The sequence below is a fragment of the Capsella rubella genome, unplaced genomic scaffold (genome assembly GCF_000375325.1).
Source record: "Capsella rubella cultivar Monte Gargano unplaced genomic scaffold, Caprub1_0 scaffold_1, whole genome shotgun sequence".
NCBI lineage: Eukaryota > Viridiplantae > Streptophyta > Magnoliopsida > Brassicales > Brassicaceae > Capsella > Capsella rubella.
In genome coordinates this window covers 10,167,580-10,192,179 of record NW_006238923.1, presented here as the reverse complement: position 1 = coordinate 10,192,179, position 24,600 = coordinate 10,167,580, and the positions used below count along the sequence as shown (strand labels likewise).

At 36.3% G+C, this 24,600-nt stretch overlaps 4 protein-coding genes across 8 annotated transcripts; 3 read left to right on the top strand and 1 right to left on the bottom strand.

Annotated features, from left to right (window-relative positions):
- Nucleotides 1-385: 385 nt before the first annotated feature.
- On the top strand, nucleotides 386-6,499 carry LOC17899591 (probable LRR receptor-like serine/threonine-protein kinase At1g29720). 4 transcript variants are annotated; one of them, XM_023777336.1, is made up of 25 exons: nucleotides 386-534; nucleotides 648-825; nucleotides 923-994; nucleotides 1,598-1,669; nucleotides 1,755-1,826; nucleotides 1,900-1,971; nucleotides 2,047-2,118; nucleotides 2,210-2,278; nucleotides 2,365-2,436; nucleotides 2,514-2,579; nucleotides 2,654-2,725; nucleotides 2,906-2,968; nucleotides 3,049-3,117; nucleotides 3,225-3,275; nucleotides 3,358-3,399; nucleotides 3,527-3,570; nucleotides 3,685-4,070; nucleotides 4,154-4,355; nucleotides 4,558-4,578; nucleotides 4,685-4,819; nucleotides 4,906-5,024; nucleotides 5,108-5,318; nucleotides 5,423-5,654; nucleotides 5,741-5,891; nucleotides 6,008-6,499. In XM_023777336.1, the coding sequence occupies exons 1-25, from the start codon at nucleotides 426-428 to the stop codon at nucleotides 6,356-6,358; spliced, it is 3,003 nt and encodes a 1,000-aa protein (XP_023633104.1). In that variant the 5' UTR covers nucleotides 386-425; the 3' UTR covers nucleotides 6,359-6,499. The 4 variants fall into 4 exon arrangements, with proteins under 4 accessions (XP_023633104.1, XP_023633105.1, XP_023633103.1 ...); XM_023777337.1 differs by having other exon boundaries at nucleotides 2,207-2,278; nucleotides 4,688-4,819; XM_023777335.1 differs by having other exon boundaries at nucleotides 2,207-2,278.
- A 494-nt stretch (nucleotides 6,500-6,993) lies between these two features.
- LOC17899598 (probable LRR receptor-like serine/threonine-protein kinase At1g29720) lies at nucleotides 6,994-13,795 on the top strand. 2 transcript variants are annotated; one of them, XM_023777334.1, is made up of 25 exons: nucleotides 6,994-7,165; nucleotides 7,257-7,446; nucleotides 7,540-7,611; nucleotides 8,402-8,473; nucleotides 8,546-8,617; nucleotides 8,718-8,789; nucleotides 8,898-8,969; nucleotides 9,200-9,271; nucleotides 9,354-9,425; nucleotides 9,522-9,587; nucleotides 9,673-9,744; nucleotides 10,126-10,188; nucleotides 10,277-10,345; nucleotides 10,466-10,516; nucleotides 10,607-10,648; nucleotides 10,776-10,819; nucleotides 10,991-11,376; nucleotides 11,481-11,682; nucleotides 11,810-11,830; nucleotides 11,915-12,049; nucleotides 12,136-12,254; nucleotides 12,345-12,555; nucleotides 12,662-12,893; nucleotides 12,969-13,119; nucleotides 13,221-13,795. In XM_023777334.1, the coding sequence occupies exons 1-25, from the start codon at nucleotides 7,060-7,062 to the stop codon at nucleotides 13,587-13,589; spliced, it is 3,033 nt and encodes a 1,010-aa protein (XP_023633102.1). In that variant the 5' UTR covers nucleotides 6,994-7,059; the 3' UTR covers nucleotides 13,590-13,795. The 2 variants fall into 2 exon arrangements, with proteins under 2 accessions (XP_023633102.1, XP_023633101.1); XM_023777333.1 differs by having other exon boundaries at nucleotides 10,713-10,819.
- Nucleotides 13,796-15,170: 1,375 nt separating this feature from the next.
- LOC17899299 (probable LRR receptor-like serine/threonine-protein kinase At1g29720) lies at nucleotides 15,171-21,391 on the top strand (the record flags this gene model as incomplete). Its single annotated transcript, XM_023777175.1, has 24 exons — nucleotides 15,171-15,216; nucleotides 15,318-15,507; nucleotides 15,631-15,702; nucleotides 16,012-16,083; nucleotides 16,155-16,226; nucleotides 16,307-16,378; nucleotides 16,466-16,537; nucleotides 16,895-16,966; nucleotides 17,058-17,126; nucleotides 17,214-17,279; nucleotides 17,374-17,445; nucleotides 17,888-17,950; nucleotides 18,029-18,097; nucleotides 18,176-18,226; nucleotides 18,315-18,356; nucleotides 18,509-18,552; nucleotides 18,627-19,018; nucleotides 19,127-19,325; nucleotides 19,466-19,494; nucleotides 19,802-19,933; nucleotides 20,022-20,232; nucleotides 20,334-20,565; nucleotides 20,646-20,787; nucleotides 20,879-21,391. Coding segments are annotated over 24 exons (2,880 nt in total), but the record flags the coding sequence as incomplete, so codon positions are not given.
- A 671-nt stretch (nucleotides 21,392-22,062) lies between these two features.
- Nucleotides 22,063-24,388, bottom strand: LOC111828669. Its single transcript, XM_023777174.1, has 2 exons — nucleotides 23,092-24,388; nucleotides 22,063-23,012 (listed from the first exon to the last, which is right to left on the bottom strand). The coding sequence occupies exons 1-2, from the start codon at nucleotides 24,386-24,388 to the stop codon at nucleotides 22,972-22,974; spliced, it is 1,338 nt and encodes a 445-aa protein (XP_023632942.1). The 3' UTR covers nucleotides 22,063-22,971.
- Nucleotides 24,389-24,600: the final 212 nt, after the last annotated feature.

The window sequence follows — 24,600 nt, the reverse complement described above, 5'->3', positions numbered from 1 at the left end:
TCAATGACCATGTATGTGATTGTGGGATTACAATGGGTGGTTGTACGTTTATGAGATTATAATCTGAAGTTGCGTTGAAGTCCAATGACATGATCTGCCAAGTGCAAGGGTGCTTTTTAATAGATAGCAGTAGCACAGAGATATTCGATGCATAAATAATTGAGGAGCGACAAGGGGACATTTATTATGAAACATCACATCAACGACCCAAGAAGACCTTATGATAAAAAAAAATTATATCGCTACTAAATTGTAGCCGACGACCCAAGAAGACCTTAAGGTAAACATATATATAGAGAGTAATGGGGATAAGATTTTTATTATATGACAGTTGACACTGATTGAATCTCTTGTTATTGTGACTAGAACCAAACGAATACTTATACAAAGAAAGAAAAGAAAAACGCTGTATATCATTTGTATCGATGATGTGGACTGTCTTCTCGGCTCCTTTGCTGTTCTTCGCCATCATCACAAGCTTCTTCATTGCGACTCGAACTATCTCCACTTCACCAGCTCTACATCCATATGAATGTATTAACTCGAATGGACTAATGCAAGTTTAATTCGTACAATATCAAAAGGTTAAGTAGTTCTTTGTTTTTCTATATATTAATCGATAAATTGTTTGTTTCGGAATTTCAAAGTAAATGCACTTGAGGAAATAGCTACTACACTTGGCATAAAGAGATTAAACCTAAGTTATGGAGACCCTTGCCATTTAAGAACTCTAAAGATTGATGTCGTTTGGAAATCGGAGATGAACAACACCATTGGCTGTGATTGTTCCTTCGACAACAATATGACATGTCATATTACAGAGTTGTGAGTGTAATAATTAATCTTTTTTTCTTCTCTTATCAGTTCTCTGTTCTCTTGCACTCTAAATCTTTTTGTTGTACTTGTACTTGAACAATCACAGATTTCTCAAGTCCATGAGTCTTTCAGGGAAACTTCCACCTGAGTTGAACAAGCTTCGATATCTCCAGAAGATGTAAGTAATTTTTTCACAAATTAAACCATGGTTTGTAAATCTAATCCATCTATAAGGGAGTATGCTGAAACAACAGATACATAACAGTTTTTCTTTATGGGTCAAAATACTAAAAACATTATTTTAATATGTTTGCTCTTAAATTTAACAAAGAAGAAGATAACTAAAATTCCTATACATATGTATTAAGCCAAATAATAATAAGTGCAACTTTAATAAAAGAAAACGTAGAAAAATAAGCTCAACCATTTTCCATATTTGTTTTTTCTATTTAACTTATGGTAACGTATAGAAAGTGGATGTTGATATGTCAAGTAATATATAGGAAAGACGTACACCAATCAACTTGTATTCAAATAGAAAAATGGTTGGAGCGAGCAGTTGATTCTAATTTATAATTTCTCATACTTAAAATTTTATATATACCTCAAAATTTATTCTAAGGCGTTTTACTGCTTTAATCTTCGTGTCCTCAACGCAATTTGGATCCATAATGTTTCAGCCAAGGCTGCTTTACGACGTACTAAAAGTTTGAGAGATGTACCAAAGAGAGAGTCATGAGTCATGACTAAATACTCAAGGACTTTGTTGTCTTCTTTTCAGAAACTTGTGCAGGAACTACCTCTCAGGCACAATACCAATGGAATGGGCTTCAATGCCATACCTCACTTATATGTTAGCTCTCAGCTCTCTCCCTCCCTGATGCTTTTTCATCTTCATGAATCATGATTCGTGAGTAACTTTGACTTTTTTCTCACAGCTCGGTTTGCGCAAATCGTCTGTCCGGAAATTTACCAATTGGATTGCAAAACTTCAAGAGTCTGACATACTTGTACGTCTCAAATTGTATCATATACCAGGGTGTGCCATTTTTACTATGACCTAATATTAGGATGATATGACAGAGGGGTTGAAGCAAACCAGTTCTCTGGCCTCATTCCTGATGAGCTTGGTTACTTAACCAACCTAACCGGATTGTAAGACCCTTTACATTTTAACCATTTTTGAAAAGCCACAAGAGACATGAATCTTTGTGAAACTGTTTTTTGCAGGGAACTTGCATCCAATCAATTGACAGGAAGCCTTCCTAGCACTCTCGCTAGACTTGTAAACATTAAAAAATTGTAAGTCGTCGATCCATCTACATAGCAATGAAAGATTATTAGAATCTTTTTGCTCTAAATTAATTGCTTGTTTTTATATATTATGCAGTAGAATATGTGACAATAACTTCACTGGCATCATCCCAGAATATATAGGCAACTGGTCTCAGCTTCAAAGGCTGTAAGATTGTCCATCATCATTAACTATAGTTTCTCTTATAGTTTGTTTTGAAGTGTCATCTAACTTGTGTTGGTTATGATTTACAGAGATCTATACGCAAGTGGACTGAAAGGACCTATTCCTGATGCAGTGGCCCGCCTAGAAAATCTTGTTGAATTGTAACTTACTATTTTTAGAAGATTACCGAAAAAGGAAAACTTAAACGAGGCTGATGGTTTTTTAATTCATCATGCAGGAGTATTGGTGATACAACTGGGATAAACTCCTTTCCAAATATATCTAGCAATGTCATAACAAACCTGTATGTGTTTGGCAATGAAGCTTAATTTTTCTGCGAATAATCAAACTAATGTACTCTCTCTGTCTCGGTTTCAGGATTTTGAGGAATTTGAGTTTGTCTGGTACAATTCCTTCTTACATCTGGAGTAAGCCGGTCTTGAGAACACTGTAAGTTCTTTCATTTTGATGAAATGTGAAAAGACTTCGTAAATTTCAAAACTAGCTATAGGTTGTTTAACATACAGACTGGTTCCACCTGCTGAGATATTTTGCATATATATGAGTCATATAGGCAATATTCTCTCAGTTACGTTCATTTGTTTTGTACATGTTGTTAATTTGCTGCAGTGATTTGTCGTTTAACAAGTTGACTGGTGAAGTTCATGGAATAAAAATAGCACCATTATATATGTAAGTACTTTCAATGTGAATATCATAGAATCCTTGCGGATAGTTAATTTACATTTTCCTTTAATTATATGTTCTTACAGCTATCTGACTAGCAATATGCTCTCCGGAAACATCGATCCTAGTGTTCTCCAAAACAAGAAATCTAATATGTACGTTTACAGGATTTCCCTTGTTTGTATGGCTTGAGAAATCTTTTTGTCGTGTAAACTAATCTTCTAGTTGGTTTTGTACGTTTTACATTTGGTGAATCTCTCAGTGATCTCTCTTACAACAATTTCTCATGGTCGACTAGCTGCCAGGAAAAGAGGTAATATACGTACATAAATGTTTGTTATAATAATCTGCTCATATAAAAGTTTATGTTCTCTCACTTTCTGTTGACTCATCAGCAACATTAACACATATCGGAGCTCATATTTGAAGAAGAATTTGTAAGTAATACATTCTATGATTGATTTTGCAACAAGAATGCATTAAACTAGGTTGCATTCAAAAGCAGAAAAATATATAGAAGCGGTTTGAGAGTCACCTAAATATTGTGATTGTATTGTCATTCAGAACAGAGCTTTTTCCATGCGGTGTTCCAATGAACTGCAAGAACTGTAAGTACAAATTGAGCCGTTCTAACTAATCTTTAACAATATTCATTAAGTATTCTGACGTACTCTCTTTGGTTGATTCCCTCCATTTTAACTTTGAGAAATCGAAAATTGTAGATCAACGATCACTACATGTAAATTGTGGTGGTGAAAATGTAACTATTGAGACCTCTTCAGGCAAAATCACTTATCAAGCTGATAACAGTGAAATTAAAGCTGCTACATATCAACACTTCAAAAATTGGGGAATTAGTAACACTGGTGACTTTGTCGATGATGCAATTGATGATGACGTGTACGTTGTTTCAACTAGTTCAACACCATCAGGAGATTCTCCTGACCTTTATAAGACCGCACGTCGATCTGCTCTATCGCTAGTTTATTATGCGTTTTGCTTGGAAAATGGAGCCTACAATGTGAAACTCCATTTCATGGAGATTCAGTTTGCAGAAGAAGAATTATATAATCGTCTAGGAAGGCGCATATTTGATGTCTATGTTCAGGTATATCATCTTTTTAGTGAATAATTCTTTTAAAGTTCATATGATAAACATTTTATCTTATAATTCTTTTTTCACCTTGTTAGGGAGAATTGTTCTTGAAGGACTTTAACATCAAAGAAAGCGCTAATGGGACTCTAAAGCCTACTGTCAAAGAAAAGAAAGCTGTTAATGTGAGCGATCATTTGTTAGAGATTCGGTTGTATTGGGCAGGGAAAGGAACAACCCTCATTCCTAAAAGAGGACATTATGGTCCTCTTATCTCTGCTATCTCCTTGTGTCACAGTAGTAAGCACCCTTCTCTACATTATTTGACTATCTCAAGTTTGCAAGCGTTTCAGCTACTTCACTTCTTGTTTGTTGTCATATACCTTATTTGCTTCACACTGAGCTGTTTCACCCTCAAGTATGCCATAAGTTTACACTGAGTTATTTTCTTAATATTGGTTCCCGCCACCTAACAAATAGTATTCATTTTTCAAAATTTCAGGTCTAGAGCCACAATGTGGAGGTTGTAAGAAAAACGAAATTAATTTTGTGTTTTTTTTTTTCTGTAACTTGGTATTTGTATGATATATCACACATAGATAGTTACACATTAGTGTCTCCTTTTGCAGCAGCGAGAACAGAACATCACACTAACCATTCACTAATATTCGGACTAACCGGTGCCGTGGTAACAATTATTCTCTTGGTTTTGGGAATATATGCTGGACGGAGATGCAGAGGAGACAATAACACAAGAGAAAGAGGTATTTAATTAATTCCAAGAACGTAAACTGATTCGTTTTAGCCATTAGTAATGTTTTTTTTTTCTGTTGTGAACGTGATCACATAGAACTAAGATCCCAGGGTCTACAAATGGTTTGTTTTACTTGGAGGCAACTGCAAGCTGCAACTAACAATTTTGATGAAGCCAACAAACTTGGAGAAGGAGGTTTCGGATCCGTATTCAAAGTAAGATGACAATTTTTTCCCAAACGTGGATACCTAAGAGATTATGGCTGCTTCTGGATACTGATATGAGAAACTTAATGCAGGGAGAGCTGCCAGATGGAACTATCATAGCAGTTAAGCAGCTTTCTTCCAAGTCATGCCAAGGAAACCGCGAATTTGTGAATGAGATAGGAATGATTTCAGGTCTGAACCATCCAAACCTTGTCAAGCTTTATGGAGGCTGTGTCGAGAAGAATCAATTGCTGCTAGTGTATGAGTACATGGAAAATAACTCCCTTGCTCTTGCCTTGTTTGGTAATTTAAAGTCACCCCACTTTTGCATATACATTTTGAGCTTCTTTAAGTGTACAAATATGTTATTAGCCACATGTAATGTGATTTTGTTTCTCCATTTTCAGGAAAGAGTTCCCTGAAATTGTGCTGGGAAGCTAGACGAAAAATATGTGTGGGAATTGCAAGTGGCCTTGAATTCCTCCATGAAGGGTCGACGATCAGAATGGTTCACCGTGACATAAAAACCCCTAATGTGCTTCTAGACACCGACCTTAATGCAAAGATATCTGACTTTGGATTAGCTAGGCTCCACGAGAAAGAGAACACACACATCAGCACCAATATTGCTGGAACCATGTAAGGGAGTATTTGTTTAAACACACCCATGACACATGAAAATAGTAGTCTGCTACAAGTTCTGAATTTTTCTCTTCATACTTTAGTGGATATATGGCTCCCGAATACGCGTTACGGGGTCACTTGACTGAGAAAGCAGACGTGTACAGCTTCGGAGTCGTGGCAATGGAAATTGTTAGTGGAAACAGTATTACAAAACAGCAGGGACGTGCTGATAACTTCTCGCTTATCAATTGGGTAACAGGAGTATACTACTTTATGTTTCTATTTCCTAATTAATAGTTGAATCCGTGCTTTCTTTTACCATAAAGTTTTAGTGAAGCTTGTTTTTTTCTTTTTAACATCAAACTCAGGCGCTGACCCTAGAACAGAGAGGGGACATATTGGAGATAGTAGATCCGATGCTTGAAGGTAAATTCAACAGCAAAGAAGCAGTGAGAATGATCAAAGTTTCTCTTGTTTGCACAAATGCAAATCCTTCTTTAAGGCCATTGATGTCTGAGGCTGTGAAAATGCTCGAGGGAAAGATGGAAATAACACAGGTTCTGTCAGACCATGCTGTGTATGGACACGACTTACACTTTTCAAAGCTGATGGAGAGAACACCTGAGGCATCGTCGATGTCAGACTATGATCTCTACCCAGATAACTCAGAATCCGCCACCCTGAACTCCACGGTGGAGTTTTCTTCCTCTTCACTGTAACATCAAAGGTTGTGCACATGCCACATTGCCTTGTTTCTTGTGAGAGAAGTTATCTTATAATTAACTATAAAGTCATCATATTATCTAATATAAGTAACTCTTGAATGGTTTGCCGACGTTAAAATTGTGATTAACAAAACAAAAAACACATACAAAGAATCACTATATATATGCGTGATGCGTCGATGGATTATGAAAATAATGATTTAAAGGCGATGGTTTATAGCCCTAGCACTGGACAGTGTCCACTGAACTTGAAACACACGAAATGAGTAGTTGTTTTACAATAATGTCTTACTACTTGTTACCAATTTAACCGTCTTTTCCTTAACCACATTCTTTACGACCGGTAAAAATATTTAACCATCTTTTATTTTTTTGACATCAAATATTTATCCATCTTTTAAAACAATATCACGGATACTTGTGTGTGAGTGCATAAATAATTGAGTTTGTAAAAAATTTATTAACTAAAGGACATAGAATATCAAAGTATTCATGAACCTATCACGTCAGCGTAACTTCGTTTGTCCGATATGCAGCTATACAGTAGCCGACGACCCAAGAAGACTTGACTATAAAAAAATACATAAAATCTTTTATTATATGACAATGATTAAGTTCACCTATTGATGGTAAAAATTGTGACTATCCCAAACAAATACTCATACAAAAATCGCTATGTAGTATCTGTGCCGACAATGTGGACTGTCTTCTCGGCTCTGCTTCTGTTCTTCACCATCATCACAAGCTTCTTCATCGTGACTTCAACAACATCCACTTCACCAGCTCTGCATCCAGATGAATGTATTAACTCAAAAGATTTATTCTTCTAATATCAATATGACCATCTCTCATTCGTACTTTTCCACATGTATGTACTCAATAATTTGTGCAGTAATTGCGCTTGAGGAGATAGCTACTACACTTGGCATAAAGAGATTGAACTTAAGTTATGAAGATCCTTGCCGATTAAAAACTCTAATGATCATACAAGAAGTTGGTATTGTTTGGAATCCGGGTATGAACAACACCATTGTTTGTGATTGTAGCTTCAACAATAACAAGACGTGTCATATTACAGACTTGTGAGTGTTAATCTTTTTATCTTTAATCTTCTTTTTTTTTTTCTTATTCCTTTTCTCTAATCCTTACTAATTTGTATTAATTTGAAAATACAGAATTCTCAGAAATTTTACGCTTTCGGGGAAAGTTCCACCTGAGGTGGCCAAGCTTCGATATCTCCGGTCAATGTAAGTTATTTTACCACGCCGAAACCATATTACAAATCATTGATTAGACTAAGGTCCAAAAAATTAACAAGAAATGGTTGAAAAATAATAAAGCTTGGATTGTTTTATGCATAAAATTACAACAAAAATAAGGTTGTGTTTGTAAGTTCATAAGTGTTAATAATTTTTAAAAATATCTTTGAAAACAGAAAAGAAAAAACAAAAAAAAAATAATCAAATTAGTAGTGTATGTTAACATTGAAAATTCAAAAATACAAAAACTAGAATTTATAAATTTGATTTCCATTTTTTATATTTTAACTAAAATTTCATTATATTAAACCAACTCTTTTCAAGTTTTTGTATGTTTGTGTTGTTGTTAACATTGTCAAGTTTCTGTTTTCTTTCAAACTTTACCTTTTCAAAAGACAAATCTTTACTAACTTTAATCAAACTTGTAGCATTTATATATTTTATATTATTATACTCTTGGTGCGAGAGTCTGTTCGAAGAGAGCATAAAAGAGCATCACCAACAACAATGAGCTTTTATTTTGAGTTCTAAAGAATAAAATATTCCATAAATAAATTACTGTTATAAATTATTAAAAATAAAATAAAATCACTCACATATATGCAAGTGCTTTAAGAGTTTCTAGTGACAAATGAGGTTCTAAAATAAGAGATTTTAGAAACAATTTCTCATTTTTCTTTCTTTCTTAATATTTTTATAGTTAGAAACTTATAGGATGGAGGTCGTCTAACTAGATTTAATAATATATTTAACCAAGGTATTTGGCTTTTCTTTGCAGCGACTTATACCGGAATTACCTCACAGGCTCAATCCCAATGGAGTGGGCTTCATTGCCATATCTCACTTCCATGTTAGCTCCATCTTCCCTTTCTTCAATGCTTTTCTGTTCATAACGTGGGTGTAACGTTGAATTTTCTTGCAGTTCGCTCTCTGCGAATCTTTTGTCTGGGAATTTACCTGTTGGGTTGCAAAATTTCAAGAATCTAAAAGCCATGTACATCCTTTAACACTGTTTCCCCATCTATGGTTATATATATTTGGATGTTCCTTTTAATTAGAGCTAATATCTCAGTAATGTAATAATAAAAAATTAGTGGTCTTGAAGGCAACCAGTTCTCTGGTCCAATTCCTGATGAGCTTGGTAACTTGACCAACCTAGCAGTATTGTAAGATAATCTTACATTATCATTTTTTTTATATTTGCCATCTAAATTTTTTGATTTTATGGGAAAACACACAATTTTCATCTTTTGATGAAAATGGGTTTTTGCAAGGTTTCTTTCGTCCAATCAATTGACAGGAAGTCTTCCTAGCACTCTCGCTAGACTTGTAAACCTTGAGGAATTGTAAGTTGTTAATCTACATATAAAGCAATGCAAGTTTTTTAAAATTTTATTTTTTTGCCTTTCTAAGTGGAATTTGCCTTTCTGTGACAAAAAATATATGAAAATTTTGTGGAGTACCTATAAACCATTACTTGAGTGTGTGGAATCATAGCATAGAAAACCTATAAACCAGTTTAAAAAACATTAGTTTTGCCAAGCTCTAAAACTAGTTTTTTCTTTTAATTTTGCAGTTGGATATGTGACAATAACTTTACTGGAATCATCCCAGGATATATTGGCAACTGGTCTCGACTTGAAAAATTGTCAGTTCTTCATCACTAGCGGTAATTTCTCTTGTGGTTTATTTCTTTGTACATTCTAACATGTGTTAGTTTTGATTAATAGACATCTATACGCAAGTGGACTGAGAGGACCTATCCCTGATGAAGTGGTCCGCCTAGAAAATCTTACTGAACTGTAATACTAACTAATTTCAATAGATCAGCTAAATAGCCATTGAAATGAGACCGATAGTTTTCAAGCAATATTGTAACGTATATCACATATATGCAGGAGCATTAGTGATACAATTGGAATAAACTCTTTTCCAATTATATCCAGCAACGCCATCAAAACATTGTATTGATTTTCCACTAAGCTCACTCTTTTTCATCTTGATCTTTATCTCGGAAAAATTAAATTTGTGTTTCCAATCCTATTTCAGGATTTTGAGGAATGTGAGTTTGTCTGGTCCAATTCCTTCTTACATCTGGAACATGCCAAATCTAAAGTCTCTGTAAGTATTTTTTTGTGAAATGTGAAAAGATTTTGTAACTGAAACAAATCAGACTATACTTATATGCTTTAATTTATTAGGCTATATTAATTCTATGTCTAAATGTAGACTGTTCTAGACTTATGAGTAAGTATGTGAAATTCCCTACAGCTAGAGTCTAGAGAGAAGAAATAGTAAATTTTTGTTATAGCAAATATGCAAGTATGACAAACTCGGTTTATAAACGTTTCAATATATTGTTGATCCTTCATCACTCAACAATTATCACTTCTACGTGAAATTATATAATCTATGTTTTTGGTAGAATATCTAAATTATTTATACAACTACGTTCATATCAAATAATACTTAATTATACGTATACGCTGTACTTCGCTGCAGAGACTTATCATTCAACAAGTTGACTGGTGAAGTTCAAGGAGTAAAAAACCCACCAAAATATACGTAAGTAGTACAACTCGAGATAGACAAAGTTTTTACATGCAAAGAGAATAAAATTATAATTGGATGATACGTACGTGTTCTCTTTCAGCTATTTGACTGGCAACATGCTTTCCGGAAACATTGACTCCGGTGTATTTTCCAACAGCAAATCTAATATGTACGTTTGATCCTTTGACGCGGCCTTCCCTATCCCTGTTTACATGCATGGCTTGAAAAATTTGCCCTCATGCAAACTAATCTTCTTGTCGGTTTTCTATATTTTGCGAATCCTTGACAGTGATCTTTCTTACAACAAATTCATATGGCCATCTAGCTGCCAGGAAAAGAGGTATGAACATGAAATCTTGGTATACAGGATACAACTTCCATATACGTATATCTTAATAACCAGCTAATGTTGAAGTTTATGTTGTCTCAGTAACATTAACACATACCGGAGCTCATATGTGAAAAACAATATGTAAGTAAGAATTCTGCTTTAATTTATCTTGCAACAAGAATGGATTAAACTTAGTTGATTACAGATGGTTTGAAAGTGTTCTGCTGATTAGATGCCTAATAAGTACTATGATAGTCTTGTTATATAGAACTGGGCTTCTTCCATGCGCTGGTCCAATGAACTGCAAGAACTGTAAGTACATATTGACATGTTTAACTTACACATTTAACACTTGTTGACCTAATTTTTGTGTTTGTTGTCTTCATTGTTTACTTGCCCTTTTAAAAATCCCTAGCTCCTTAAAATTAAGAATCTGACACCTCTACTATTTTCTTTATTTGTGATAAACGTTGTTTATTGTAGATCAGCGATCACTTCATATAAATTGTGGTGGAGAAAATGTAAATGTTACAAACTCCTTGGGTAAAATCACTTATCAAGCTGATAACTATAAAACCAATGCCGCAACAAACCAGCACTTTGAGACGTGGGGAATCAGCAACACAGGTCACTTCACCGATGATAAAAGCGATGATGACACGTACGTTATTTCAACTAGTTTGAGAGCAACTGGAGACTCTCCTGAACTTTATAAGACCGCACGTCGATCTGCTCTATCGCTAGTTTATTATGCGTTTTGCTTAGAAAATGGAGCCTACAATGTGAAACTCCATTTTATGGAGATTCAGTTTGCAGAAGAAGAACTATACAGTCGTTCGGGTTGGCGCATATTTGATATTTATGTTCAGGTAAAGCTTACTTTATATAACTGTTTTTCTTAATCATATCCTTGAAAAAATTAATGGCATTGAAGAGTTAGGTTTATTTCATATGTCTTTTTCTCGGATGTTAGGGAGAATTGTTCTTGAAGGATTTTAACATCAAAGAGGAGGCTAATGGGACTCTAAAGCCAGTTGTGAAAGAAAAAAAAGCTGTTAATGTGACCGATCATTTGTTAGAGATTCGGCTGTATTGGGCGGGGAAAGGAACAACCTTTATTCCAAACAGAGGATATTATGGTCCTCTTATATCTGCCATCTCCTTGTGTCATCACAGTAAGTACTAAGTACCCTTGTGTCTTCAAGCTGTTTCGCTCTCAAGTATTACTTTTTGTGCTTTCCTTTCATTTACTACTATCATTCCTGCCACCTGATCATAATTTTCATCTTTTAAAAATTTCAGGTCTCGGGCCAAAATGTGGAGGTCCATAGACAAAACAAAACTACTTTGTTAAAGTTATTTTCTGTAGCCTGGTGTTTAATTTTACTTATAATTTCTCATTTACAGCGGAAAAAACAAAGCTACACACTAATTATCCCATAATTTTCGGTGTCACGGGAGCCTTTGTAGCAATTACCCTCTTGGGTTTGGGATTATATACTCAAAAAAGATGCAGAGGAGACAAGAAAGCGAGGGAAATAGGTATGGAAGTTCAAAAAGTATATGAATCCATTCCTCGTACATATGCATATAGCATGATTAATGATTTTGAGAACCTGAAATCATAGAACTGAGAGCCCAGGGTCTGCAAACGGCTTGCTTTACTTGGAAACAACTGCAAGCTGCAACGAACAATTTTGACCAAGCCAACAAACTCGGAGAAGGAGGTTTCGGATCTGTTTTCAAAGTATACTAAATCAGATACCAAATTCTTCACATACTTAGGCACGTGAGAAAACGGCTTTCGTAGATTACTGATATGAGAAACTAACTGCAGGGAGAGCTGTCTGATGGAACCATCATAGCAGTTAAGCAGCTTTCTTCCACCTCAAGCCAAGGAAACCGCGAATTTGTAAATGAGATAGGAATGATCTCAGGTCTGAATCATCCAAACCTTGTCAAGCTTTATGGTTGCTGTGTTGAGAAGAACCAATTGATGCTCGTGTATGAGTACATGGAAAACAACTCTCTTGCCCTTGTGTTGTGTGGTAATTTAAACTCATATTCAGCCTTCATTTTTTATTTCGTTTTGAGTCTAATTAAAAATCATAGGTTGAGTGATATGATTTCTTTTTGATTTACATCCATTGCCAGGTGAAAACTCTTTGAAATTGGACTGGGCAACTAGACAAAAAATATGTGTTGGAATAGCAAGAGGACTTGAATTCCTTCACGAAGGATCAATGATCAGGATGGTTCACCGTGACATAAAAACAAGTAACGTGCTTCTAGATGCCGACCTCAATGCAAAGATATCCGACTTTGGATTGGCTAGGCTTCATGAAGAAGAACACACTCACATTAACACCAAAGTTGCAGGAACCATGTAAGTGTAATAATTGTATAAAATTTAAAAACCAGAATGAAATTAACTCAAGTCTTTGTTTGTCTTATAATACAGGGGATATATGGCTCCAGAATATGTATTATGGGGACAATTAACAGAAAAAGCAGACGTGTACAGCTTTGGGGTTGTGGCAATGGAAATTGTTAGTGGGAAGAGTAATACAAAACATAAAGGAATGGTTGATCATGTCTCCCTTATGGATTGGGTAAACACAGTTAAACATGGAGTTTTTATTTCTCTTTATATCACCCTAGATATGCAATTTATAAAGTTTAGTAAAAAACCTGTTTTTACATGTAATCTCAGGCGCTGACGCTGCAACAGAGAGGGGACATATTGGAGATTGTGGATCCAATGCTGGAAGGTAATTTCAACAGCAAAGAAGCTGTGAGGATGATCAATATGGCTCTTGTTTGCACAAATTCATCTCCTTCATTGAGACCAACAATGTCAGAGGCAGTGCTAATGCTCGAGGGGGCGTTGGAGATAACACCGGTTGTGTCAGATCCTGGTTTATATGGACAAAACTGGTGCTCAAAGCTGAAGAACATTATTGATACAGATGGTAGCTCCAGCACATCTGGTCTCACGGATCAAATAACAAGGACAACAAAATCATCTGTTTCCGGTTCTGATCTCTACCCATTATACCCACCATCCATTATCCAAGCGTAAAATTACGAAGTTGTAAAAATGCTTGAAGGAGAGACTAAGATAAAACGAGTGATATGATCAGACCCTGGAGTGTACCTTAAAATGACTTGCGTTTCAAGCTATCGTTTTTGTCTTCTGATTATGTCCTGTCGATTAATGTCATCCTCTGAATTTATGCTTATGATGTGTAACTAACTCAGTTCCGAGTACATTGTTATCGCTAGACAGTAGACAGTACTCACAGTAGAGTGAACCGTCTTATAATTATCTCTACACTAGTGTTCTTCTTGTGGTCTATAACATTGTGCATGTGCTCGATAGAAGTATGACACTAGGGCTAGCGCCCATCGTTCATGCTGTAATTGGAGTGACTCGTAATTTAATTTAGACCATTTCATTTTTTATTGCAATAATAAAAAAAAAATCTTAAGAAGCTCCATGCATGTGCCATTGACTTGCACTTTATTTATATTTTTTTGTCAACCAAAATATTTATTAAAATATTGACTTGCACTTTATAACAAAAAAAATTTGTCAATTAATGCCTTTATTGCCTTGCGTTTACTTAGAAAAAATAGAGTCTTTAATATTTTTTTCTTTGCATGTTTTTTTCTTTTGTCGTCGATCGTTTATATAACTCCACACGATAGATTCAAACCCGAATGACACGACGCGAGCACTACTTCAAATTGTTAAACTACATGTGGTCCTTCTATCATTAATTAGATTTCCCACCTATATTATAGTAATGTTTTTTCTATGGTCGTTAATCATATGAAATCTTGCAATATATTGTAACAATTATTTTGTCATATGAATCCTTTAACCCATCAATTTTTTTTTTTTAAATAGCATGCAATATAACTTACAACGGACAAGATTTGTTGCGTGCGTCATAGGCTGTCACCGTTTTACAATTTATTGTCATCAGTTACCGTTTTGGTTGCCAGTAATTACGGTAAGTTGAACGACCGGGAGTGGGATGAACTGGTCATGTATAGAGTCAAGTTCTAAATAATTTACTAGAGGATCGAGAATAGTTCGTCTTCGTCCACAGTGTTAACGTAGTCGTCCTCGACAACTTTAGGGGACAAGAAACATCACGTATTAATATGAACTTCAACATCAACATTGATTTTGGCCAATTATATATCTCTACTATTTAATCAGTACTCGACGACCTTATCGGTTATCCCTAAAATCAAAGGAAAAATAAAATATTCATATTTAAGAAAATGAAAACTAAGTACGAGTCTAGCTAGGAGGCTCAAAACGCACACTTTTTGGAAGACCCAAAAAATTTCAACTAAACCCAAAACACACTTGCTAGCTTAAATGGTGTTTTTAGTATGATTAGTATAGGATCAAAACCATTCAGTTGATCTTGTTTAGTTCCATCTTTCGTACATCCAATTTGACCTAGTCATGTTGATTTGCTCCTGTAAACGGAATAGTTCATCCGTGACATTTAATCTTTCCATGCACTATATAACTATTGAGTCCCTTTCTAATGACATAACATTGAATCAAAATATAGCTCTTTTAAATATGTTGATCGGCTTCTCTGTTCTTCTTCTCTTCTTTACCATCATCACAATCTTCTTTGCAATCCCAACATCTGTTTTATCAACTCTCCACCCAGATGAATGTATGTAATCGCGCCATTTTAAGCTTAATTTGTTTTTTTATAAATCATGCATGCATGGTCTAAATCCAAATTCTATATGTTTTGTATTTGGTTACATGCAGTAAATACGCTAGAGAAGATTGCTACTACACTTGGAATCAAGGAATTTAACCTAAGGAATGGAGACCCATGCAGTTTAGGAACCTTAACTATGATGCAACAAGTCACTAGTGTTTCGAATCCGAAGATGAAAAACGCCATTGGTTGTGATTGTAGCTTATACAACAACGATACATGTCATATAACAAGCATGTGAGTGTTTTTTAAAATCGTTCTGTCTTCTCTTCATTAGTACTTTAATTTTCTTGTTATTAAAAAAAACAAAAATCCTAGTAAATTATATTTATCTGGCTGCATTAATTTGAGCGAGAACAGAGACCTCAAGACCCTTAGCCTTCCAGGGATATTACCACCTGAGTTGGCCGACCTTCGATATCTCCAAAGGATGTGAGTTTAACCAATAAAACACTACTGCACTATTTAACATAAATTGGACGTTTTGCATTATTTAGAATAACATCTTTAAGGATTACAAAAAATAGTTGAAGTGTAATGTTATAATAATAGGCTTCCGTAAATAAAAAGTGAAAAGTGATTATAAATCAAACCTGTAAAGGCTCTGTTTTCTTTTACTGTTAGAGATTCTCGTCGTTTCTGAATGCTTTTAAGTATAAAAATTTGAAATTAACAAATCTTGTAGCGAGAGAATCACCAAAGAGAAGCATGACCAAGCTTGCTTTTGCACTTTCTTTGCAGTGAATTGTGCCGAAACTACCTCTCTGGCTCTATCCCTATGGAGTGGGCTTCAATGCCACACCTCACTACTATGTTAGCTCTCCCTCTCTTTCTCTGATGCTTCATCCTCATGATCTGCACGTAACGTTTGATTTGTCTTGCAGCTCGGTCTGCGCGAATAACTTGTCTGGGAAGTTACCACCTGGATTACAAAACTTCAAGAATCTGACATCTTTGTACGTCTCAGATTTGTTTCTTGACCAGTTGTGGTTATGTGCCTTTTAATTACATCTTATATTGCATTACTTTTTTCCAGAGGGATTGAAGCAAACCAGTTCTCTGGTCCTATTCCTGATGAGCTTGGTAACATGACAAAACTAGAAAAATTGTAAGACCCTTTACATCTTAACCAATTTTGGAAATCAAAAACAACGGTCTTTTTGATATTGACATTTTCTCAAACTGGCTTTTGCAGGCAACTTGGTTCCAATCGGTTTACAGGAAGCTTGCCTGACTCCTTTGCTAAACTGATTAACCTCAAGGATTTGTAAGTTGTTTCTCTACTTTGGAAAATAAAAGTTTCAAAATATTTTATATTTTTTTGTCTTCGTAACTAGACTTAAATATTAGTAAATTCTTGAAGTTCTTGAAGACATTGATACATTTTGCTGGCAGCTTCCAAGAACAAGTTTCTTATTGGCATTTAGAGTCAGATTTCGTCCTTGATTAATTTTAGATATGCTTTGTTTCTTCAGAGTATGGATTGTTTGGCTGTGAATTGATTTGATACATGCAAAAATGCTTTACCTCGCTATATGAATTGATAGTAGAGAAAGCCTATAAAGTAGTCCAACAAAATTAGTTTCATAAAACTCTAAACTAGTTGTTTATATTCGTTATGCAGTAGGATAAGTGACAATAACTTTACTGGCATCATCCCGGGATATATTGGCAACTGGTTCGAGCTTCGAGAGCTGTACGCTTGTCCTTCACCAATTATTGCAATTTCTCTTATACAGTAGTTTGTGTTTCTGCACCGCCTAACTTGTTTCGTTTATGATCAACAGACATATATCCGCAAGTGGACTAAAAGGACCTATTCCTGCAGTTGGCCGCCTAACAAAACTTAAGAAACTGTAATTTTACTACCTTTAATAGTTAGTAGCAATAATGACATGGAGTTGAATTAAGACTAATGATTTAAATGAAATATTCATATGCAGGATTATTACTGGCACGACTGGGATAAACTATTTTCCAAATATAACCAGCAACGCCATCAAAACCCTGTATTTGTTTTCCAATGATCTTTTTTCTTTTCTCTGAAGGCTTGATTCTAGTCTATTTGAAAATTTCTCACAAAAATCTCTGTCCTTGTTCCAGAACTTTGAGGAATGTGAGTTTGTATGGTTTGATTCCTTCTTACATTTGGAGTAAGCCAGAGCTAAGGACTCTGTAAGTTTTTTATTTTTTTTGTCAAGGACTTTAATTTGTAAGTTCTTGCTGGTCATAAGTGAAAAGATTTAGTTTGTAAGCTTGAAACTTGTCAGAACTAGCTAGTTTAATATACTCCTGAAGACTTTAGTTGTGTATGCTCATGAAATTGTTCATTTCTATGCTTATATATTTACTGGTCACCATTACTTAATTATATGGCGTATATAGATCGTCATGGACTCATGGGTAAGCTGCTTACCATAAGCAAGCACATAACTAAACATCATTGGAAAAACAAAATAAGTGTTTGTGAGAGTGATATGATCAATATAAGAGGTTCTATCTATCTATAGATTAACTTATGCAAACATATAGATATACAGTAGTCCATATATACCCCATACCAGTTTTTGTTTGTTTGTTTTTAATTATGTATATGTACATATATCGTTTGCTGCAGTGATTTATCGTTTAACAAGTTGACTGGTGAAATTCATGGAGTACGAAACACACCAATATATACGTAAGTGCTACTATCTGGGATTAAAATTGTCAACCGAGCTTGAAACCTTTCAGTGATCATGATCACATGTTCTTTCAGCTATTTGACAGGAAATGAGCTTTATGGAGACGTTGAATCTAGTATTTTTCTCAATGACAAATCTAATATGTACGTTTAAGCTTTCCCTCGTCTATATATATATCACTTGAGATATTTATGGTCAACTAATTTGGTTATTTCTCACAGTGATCTCTCTTACAACAACTTCTCATGGTCGTCTAGCTGCAAGGATAAGAGGTACGTAAGAACATGCATTCTTGGTAATGGTAGATATGACACAAGCTGCTCATGTTGAAGTTTCTATTTTCATTTTCTTTTGAATCAGTAACATTAACACATACCAGAGCTCATATTTGAAGACAAATTTGTAAGTACATTCTTCTGCTTTATCTTGGAACAATTAAGCAACAAGAATATATAAAACTAAGAAATAATTCTGGCTATAATTAAATAAGCAATAAATATGGTTTAAAGCTCCTTAAAATGGTGCCTAATTATTCTGGTAGTCTTATAATACAGAACTGAGCTTCTCCCATGTGCTGGTTCAGTAAACTGCACGAATTGTAAGTACATCATGCTTATTGCTTAGCTTGTTAAGTCTCTCTTTTAGTTAATGGTGATAAATCATGGGTTGCAGATCAGCGGTTCCTGCATATAAACTGTGGTGGAGACAACATAGTGATTACAAACTCTTCTCAGCATAGTAAAATCACATATCAAGCTGATAACTACAAACTCAGTGCTGCAACAAATCAGCACTTCAAAAACTGGGGAATCAGTAACACAGGTGTATTTACGGATGATAATGAAGGTGATAGTGAGGATCAGTACATCCTTTCAACTAGTTTATCTGGAGATTCTCCTGATATTTATAAGACTGCACGTCGCTCTTCTCTTTCTCTTGTTTATTACGCGTTTTGCTTGGAAAATGGAGCCTACGATGTGAAACTCCATTTCATGGAGATTCAGTTTTATGATGAAGAACTATACAAGCGTCTCGGCAGACGCATATTTGATGTCTATGTTCAGGTAAAGCGTTTGGAGAGACGCATATATTTAGTACTGAATAGTTTGTTTGTTTTTTACTTACTAAAGATTGAAATCCATTTGCTTTTGTCCTTTTTGCTTTCCTGTCAGGGAGAACTGTTCTTGAGGGACTTTAACATCAAAGAGGAGGCTAATGGAGCTCTTAAACCTATTATGAAAGAAAAGAAAGCCGTGAATGTGAGCGATCATATGTTAGAGATTCGGTTGTATTGGGCGGGGAAAGGGACAACTCTCATTCCCCAAAGAGGAAACTATGGTCCTCTTATCTCTGCTATCTCCTTATGTCACAGTAAGTGTCCTTTTCTCCTCTGCTCGTTGCTTTCTTCACATTGACTTATTTCACTCCTAAGACTCAAATGGCCATAACTTCAAACTATTACCTCCGTCTTTTTGACGCCTAACGCTAGTTTTCATGTCTAAAACTTTTAGGTCTGGAGCCAAGATGTGGAGGTCCAAAGATAAAAAAAAAAAAAAACTTCTTTCTTCGAGAATATATGATCTATCATGTATATTAGCATTAACACTTTTATTGTCTCATTTGCAGCGGAGAACACAGAACATCATACTAAGTATCCCTTAATTGTTGGGGTCACTATTGCTTCAGTAACAGTTATTCTCTCAGCTATGGGAATATATGCATGGAAAAGAAGCAGAGGAGACAAGAACATAATAGAACGAGGTAAACAGAGTTCCAGTATATAAAGGGATTCCAAGAAGGTAATCCAACAGTTTTAGCCATTAGTAATGATTTTCTCTTGTGAACACAATGATCACTTAGAACTGAGAGCGCAAGGTCTGCAAACGCTTTGCTTTACTTGGAGGCAACTGCAAGCTGCAACAAATAATTTTGATGAAGCCAACAAACTTGGAGAAGGAGGTTTCGGATCCGTATTCAAAGTAAGATGCCAAATTTTTCCAAAATGTAGATAGATACTTGAGAAGAATAGTGTTGTTTTGGGTTTCTGATATGAGAAACATCATGCAGGGAGAGCTGTCAGATGGAACTATCATAGCAGTCAAGCAGCTTTCTTCTAAATCATGTCAAGGAAACCGTGAATTTGTCAATGAGATAGGCATGATTTCAGGTCTAAATCATCCAAACCTTGTCAAACTTTATGGATGTTGTGTCGAGAAAGATCACTTGCTGCTAGTGTATGAGTACATGGAAAATAACTCCCTTGCTCTTCCGCTGTTTGGTAATTTAAAGTGACCCAACTTTTCAAGACATTTTAAGTCTAATTCATGTGCACATATATGTTATGTGATGTAATATCTCTTTGGTGTATTTCATTGCCAGAAAAGGGTTCCTTAAAACTGGACTGGGCAGCAAGACAAAAAATCTGTCTTGGAATCGCAAGAGGGCTTGCTTTCCTCCACGAAGGATCGGCGATGAGGATGGTTCATCGTGACATAAAAACAACTAATGTGCTTCTAGACGCCGACCTTAATGCAAAGATATCTGACTTTGGATTGGCTAGGCTCCATGAAGCAGAACACAGTCACATTAGCACCAAAATTGCAGGAACCATGTAAGTATAGAACATATAACGAAAACCGCAATCATGGCTGCAGAAACGTGTCATTCTTAGTTTCTCTAATATTGCTGCAGTGGTTATATGGCTCCAGAATATGCATTATGGGGTCAACTAACAGAGAAAGCAGACGTTTACAGCTTCGGGGTTGTGGCAATGGAAATTGTTAGTGGAAAGAGTAATACGAAACAGCAGGGAAACGTCTCGCTTATCAATTGGGTAACCGTGGAGATTTTTCTCTCTTGAACCCATTCAATCCATGATCTGTTTCCATAAGTTTACTGAAACTGGTTTTTACATCAAAACTCAGGCGCTGACGCTGCAACAGACAGGGGACATAATGGACATCGTAGATGCAATGCTCAAAGGTGAATTCAACAACAATGAAGCAGCAAGAATGATCAAAGTTGCTCTAGTTTGCATAAACTCATCTCCTTCCTTAAGACCAACAATGTCAGAGGTTGTGCAAATGCTAGAGGGAGAGATGGAGATACCCCAGGTTATGTCAGGTCCTGGTTTATATGGACCAAACTGGAGCATCTCAAAGTTGAAGGACATTGATACACATGGTAGCTCGAGCAAGTTTGGTGTGACCGATCATCAAACGACAACAGTGAAATCCTCTGCTTCTGGTTCTAATCTCTACCCATTATACCCAGAATCCATGATCTTAAACTCCACAATAGAGTTCTCTTCCTCGTCATTGTAATATCAAAAGCTATGCGCATTGCCTTGCCCCTAATTGGAGAAAAAAGGTTTGTGAAGTTATTTTAATAGTTATATCATTACAGTTGTTTGAAACCTTACTATTATATATCCAAAAACACATCTATACGAATGTTTGTCAAACTTGAATTGTTACATCGATTTCTCTTCCATGATATTGACTTAGATGGCATCCAAGGACACAAACGAGTAACTTGATGATCATTTAACCAAATCTCTATAAACTTTATTGGTTCTACAAATGATATAGAAACAGATTGCTGTATAAAGTTTCGATACTCTCTTCTCAACTTGTTTCTATTAGAAAAAAAGATTCAGAATATAGGACAAAGTGGTTTTAAAGTTTTCAACTACTCCAAAATATTAATCATACAAACCTGTAATAAGTTTCCTAGTGTTTGAAAATTCCTCTTGGGTTTTGAAGTTGGAGATAAGAATTCAAGTTTTCCCACAGCGATTAGTCTCTTTAAAGGTCTTAAATGGCATTAAATAATACCTCTCTAGTCAAAATATGGTTGTTGAACTGCGGACCTACGTGAGAGCAATGGGTAAAAGGTCTCTCCGGGTACGCCAACTGCCAACGTCAAAGGTTCTGGTAACATGATAAATCTTTTTAACCACAGAACGAACAACAACGACGAGAATTTCATCAACGGATGAACCTCTGTTAAATTTTTTACTAGTCAATATACTCTACTCTCTAGTCACCAAGGACCCAAAAACCCCCTTAAGGAAATATTGAAAATGTATAGAGAAACGCACAGACAGTTAAACTTAGAACGCGCCAAGCAAACGCTTTTTCCTTCGATCTTTATTAACAAAATTTATCTTTTCCTAGGATACAATTTTGTCTCGGCTCTTACTCAATCTATTCCTACCAATAGAATTGAACCCGACTAAAGAACGAGCACTAAACCTATCTCTCCTACACCCGTGTAGTCCCAAGAGAAAACAAACACTCACCTTCTCAGCTTTTTGTTTTGCTAGCTTCGAAGTATATAATCACGTACAAAGAGTCTAAAGTGTTCAAAATGGCTCGTGGCCAAACCCTAGACTATTTATACTCACTACTCGAAACCCTAACCCTAGGATCTTCGAGGATCTCACGGAAACGGAATATACTTGCTTGTCAAGCTTATCCTTTCCTTATTTGATGTGAAGAATATTCACCATATTTTCACACGCAATTCGTCTCTATCTTTGCTGTCAAGCAAGAAATCTTCCTTAGCACGTCACTCCATCCACTTAAGCTTTGCCACGTCATCTCACGACTCCATGTCAGCAACTTCAAGTGTCTGATGTGATCCCAGGCGTCTGATGTGGTCTCAGGCGTCTGAACAGATGCGGCTTCCTGATCTTCACAGCAAGCTGTTCTGGAACTGCATCTTCAATCTCCCCCTTTTTGACTTAGTTTGATAATCAAGCATCCTTTGTGATAAACCTGAAAGTCACAGAGAGACAACACCAAAACACAGCAACAAGGAAAACATCTAGCAATATAACTAGCACAAATCCCAAAATAAGAAATCCTAAAAAGCCATGTTTAAACATATTACAGACCCAAAAGCTAAAAGCTAACGAAACAAGGTTCTGTAATAAAAATACATTGTTGCTAACAACCAAAAACAAACAGCAACAACAGCAACTGCTCCCCCAGGACAAATGCTCCCCCACAAATCAACCAGTCCTATGATCATCAGAATCAGAATCATCTCCCCCTGCTTGTTTGCACAACTAAGTAAAAAACAAGTAACTTATGGATCACATGAATGACAGATTGAAAGAAGAAACACTTACCTGCATCGATGATACGCTGCATGATCTGAATTGCACGACGCAAAGCCTTGCGATCATCTGAAGAGCACACTGGAACCTCAGCCGTCTGTCCTCTCTTCGCTTTGCCCTTCTTGTTGGACTTTGGCACTGGCTGAGATACATCCGGATGCACAGGGTGTTGTGACTGAATCAGGTGATAAATCAAACTGGGAAACGGCAGGCACAACTTTGAGACAGGGGTTAGACCCATGTTGATGATCAGCTTAAAGACCATCCTCCCAAAATCAAACGGCTTCTGATGCATCACCTTGTAGACCAATTTGGCTCTGTCAGGAGTGACATACCCATCATTAGTAGTAGGCAGCCAGTTGGTACAACAGATCTTGAGAAGATCTTTCGTGTTGTTGTCCTCAACCTTAGACAGTTGGAACTGCTTGAAGACCTTGGCTTTACCTCCAGACACAAAGAGAGCTATGTCGGAGGTAATCACTTCAGCCATATGCCGTTGTTCTGTGCGCTCATCCACAGCTGGCAGTCCAAACAACGCATTAATCCTGTCAGGACTAAACTCATACACCCAATTCCGGACCAGCACTTCTGCGGAATCTGTCTCTGGCTCAACAGTTGGCAGATTCGCCCAAAATTCATACACAACTTGAGGATCAAAAGGCTTGCTCTCAGAAACAGTTCTAAGCAACCCCGCAGCATAAATCAGATCCCTAACCTCATCAATTTCACCAAAGGTGATGTTCAATTCAGCATGCAATTTCCGGGAATTCAAAGAACCGTACCTCTGAAACGCAACAGCAGACCCGAACCGAGTTTGATCAAACTCCAATGAATGCTCGTTTTTGACAGCCGCTCCTTTTCCTCGGGTTGCCTGTCGCTTCTTCTTCTGCTCAGAAGGCATCGCAATCGACTTCTTGCGTTTCATCATCCGGGACGAAATAGACGGTCCCGTGGTTCCGGTTAGTTGAATCGAGTCGGAATCATCCGAGAGCTCTTCAATCTGCGGGTTGCGAACCGGTTCATTCGCATCAGTCGGCTGTGAAACCCGAGGGTGAGCTGAAGAGTCGCAATCCCCATCAACATCCACCGGAGAATTGGAAATAGCAAGCGGCTCTATTTCTTGGGTCTCCGATTCAGGGAAGATAACTGTATACGGAACCAGCTGGGTATTCGGCGCGGGCGACTCAGATCTCTGCGGATCGGTGACTTGATCTTCTTTCGGCGGCGACGGTTGTTCCGGCAGAGATGTATCGGCTTCTGGCGACTGACTCGACACGAGCTTCTGAATGCCACTGAAGATGGACCTCATGATTCTGATCAAACTTGGCTTAGGGTTTTGAAATCGTGGACTTGAGAGAGAAAAGAACAATGATCAATCTTGAAACTTTTCAACTTCCACGACTAGGTCGTAGCCCTAGCTTTTCCCTCCTAAATACACTTCACAACATCATGGGCTTAAAGAACAAATGGGCCTCACTTGAATTAACTTGAATAACCCACGAACCTGAAACACTTAATAAA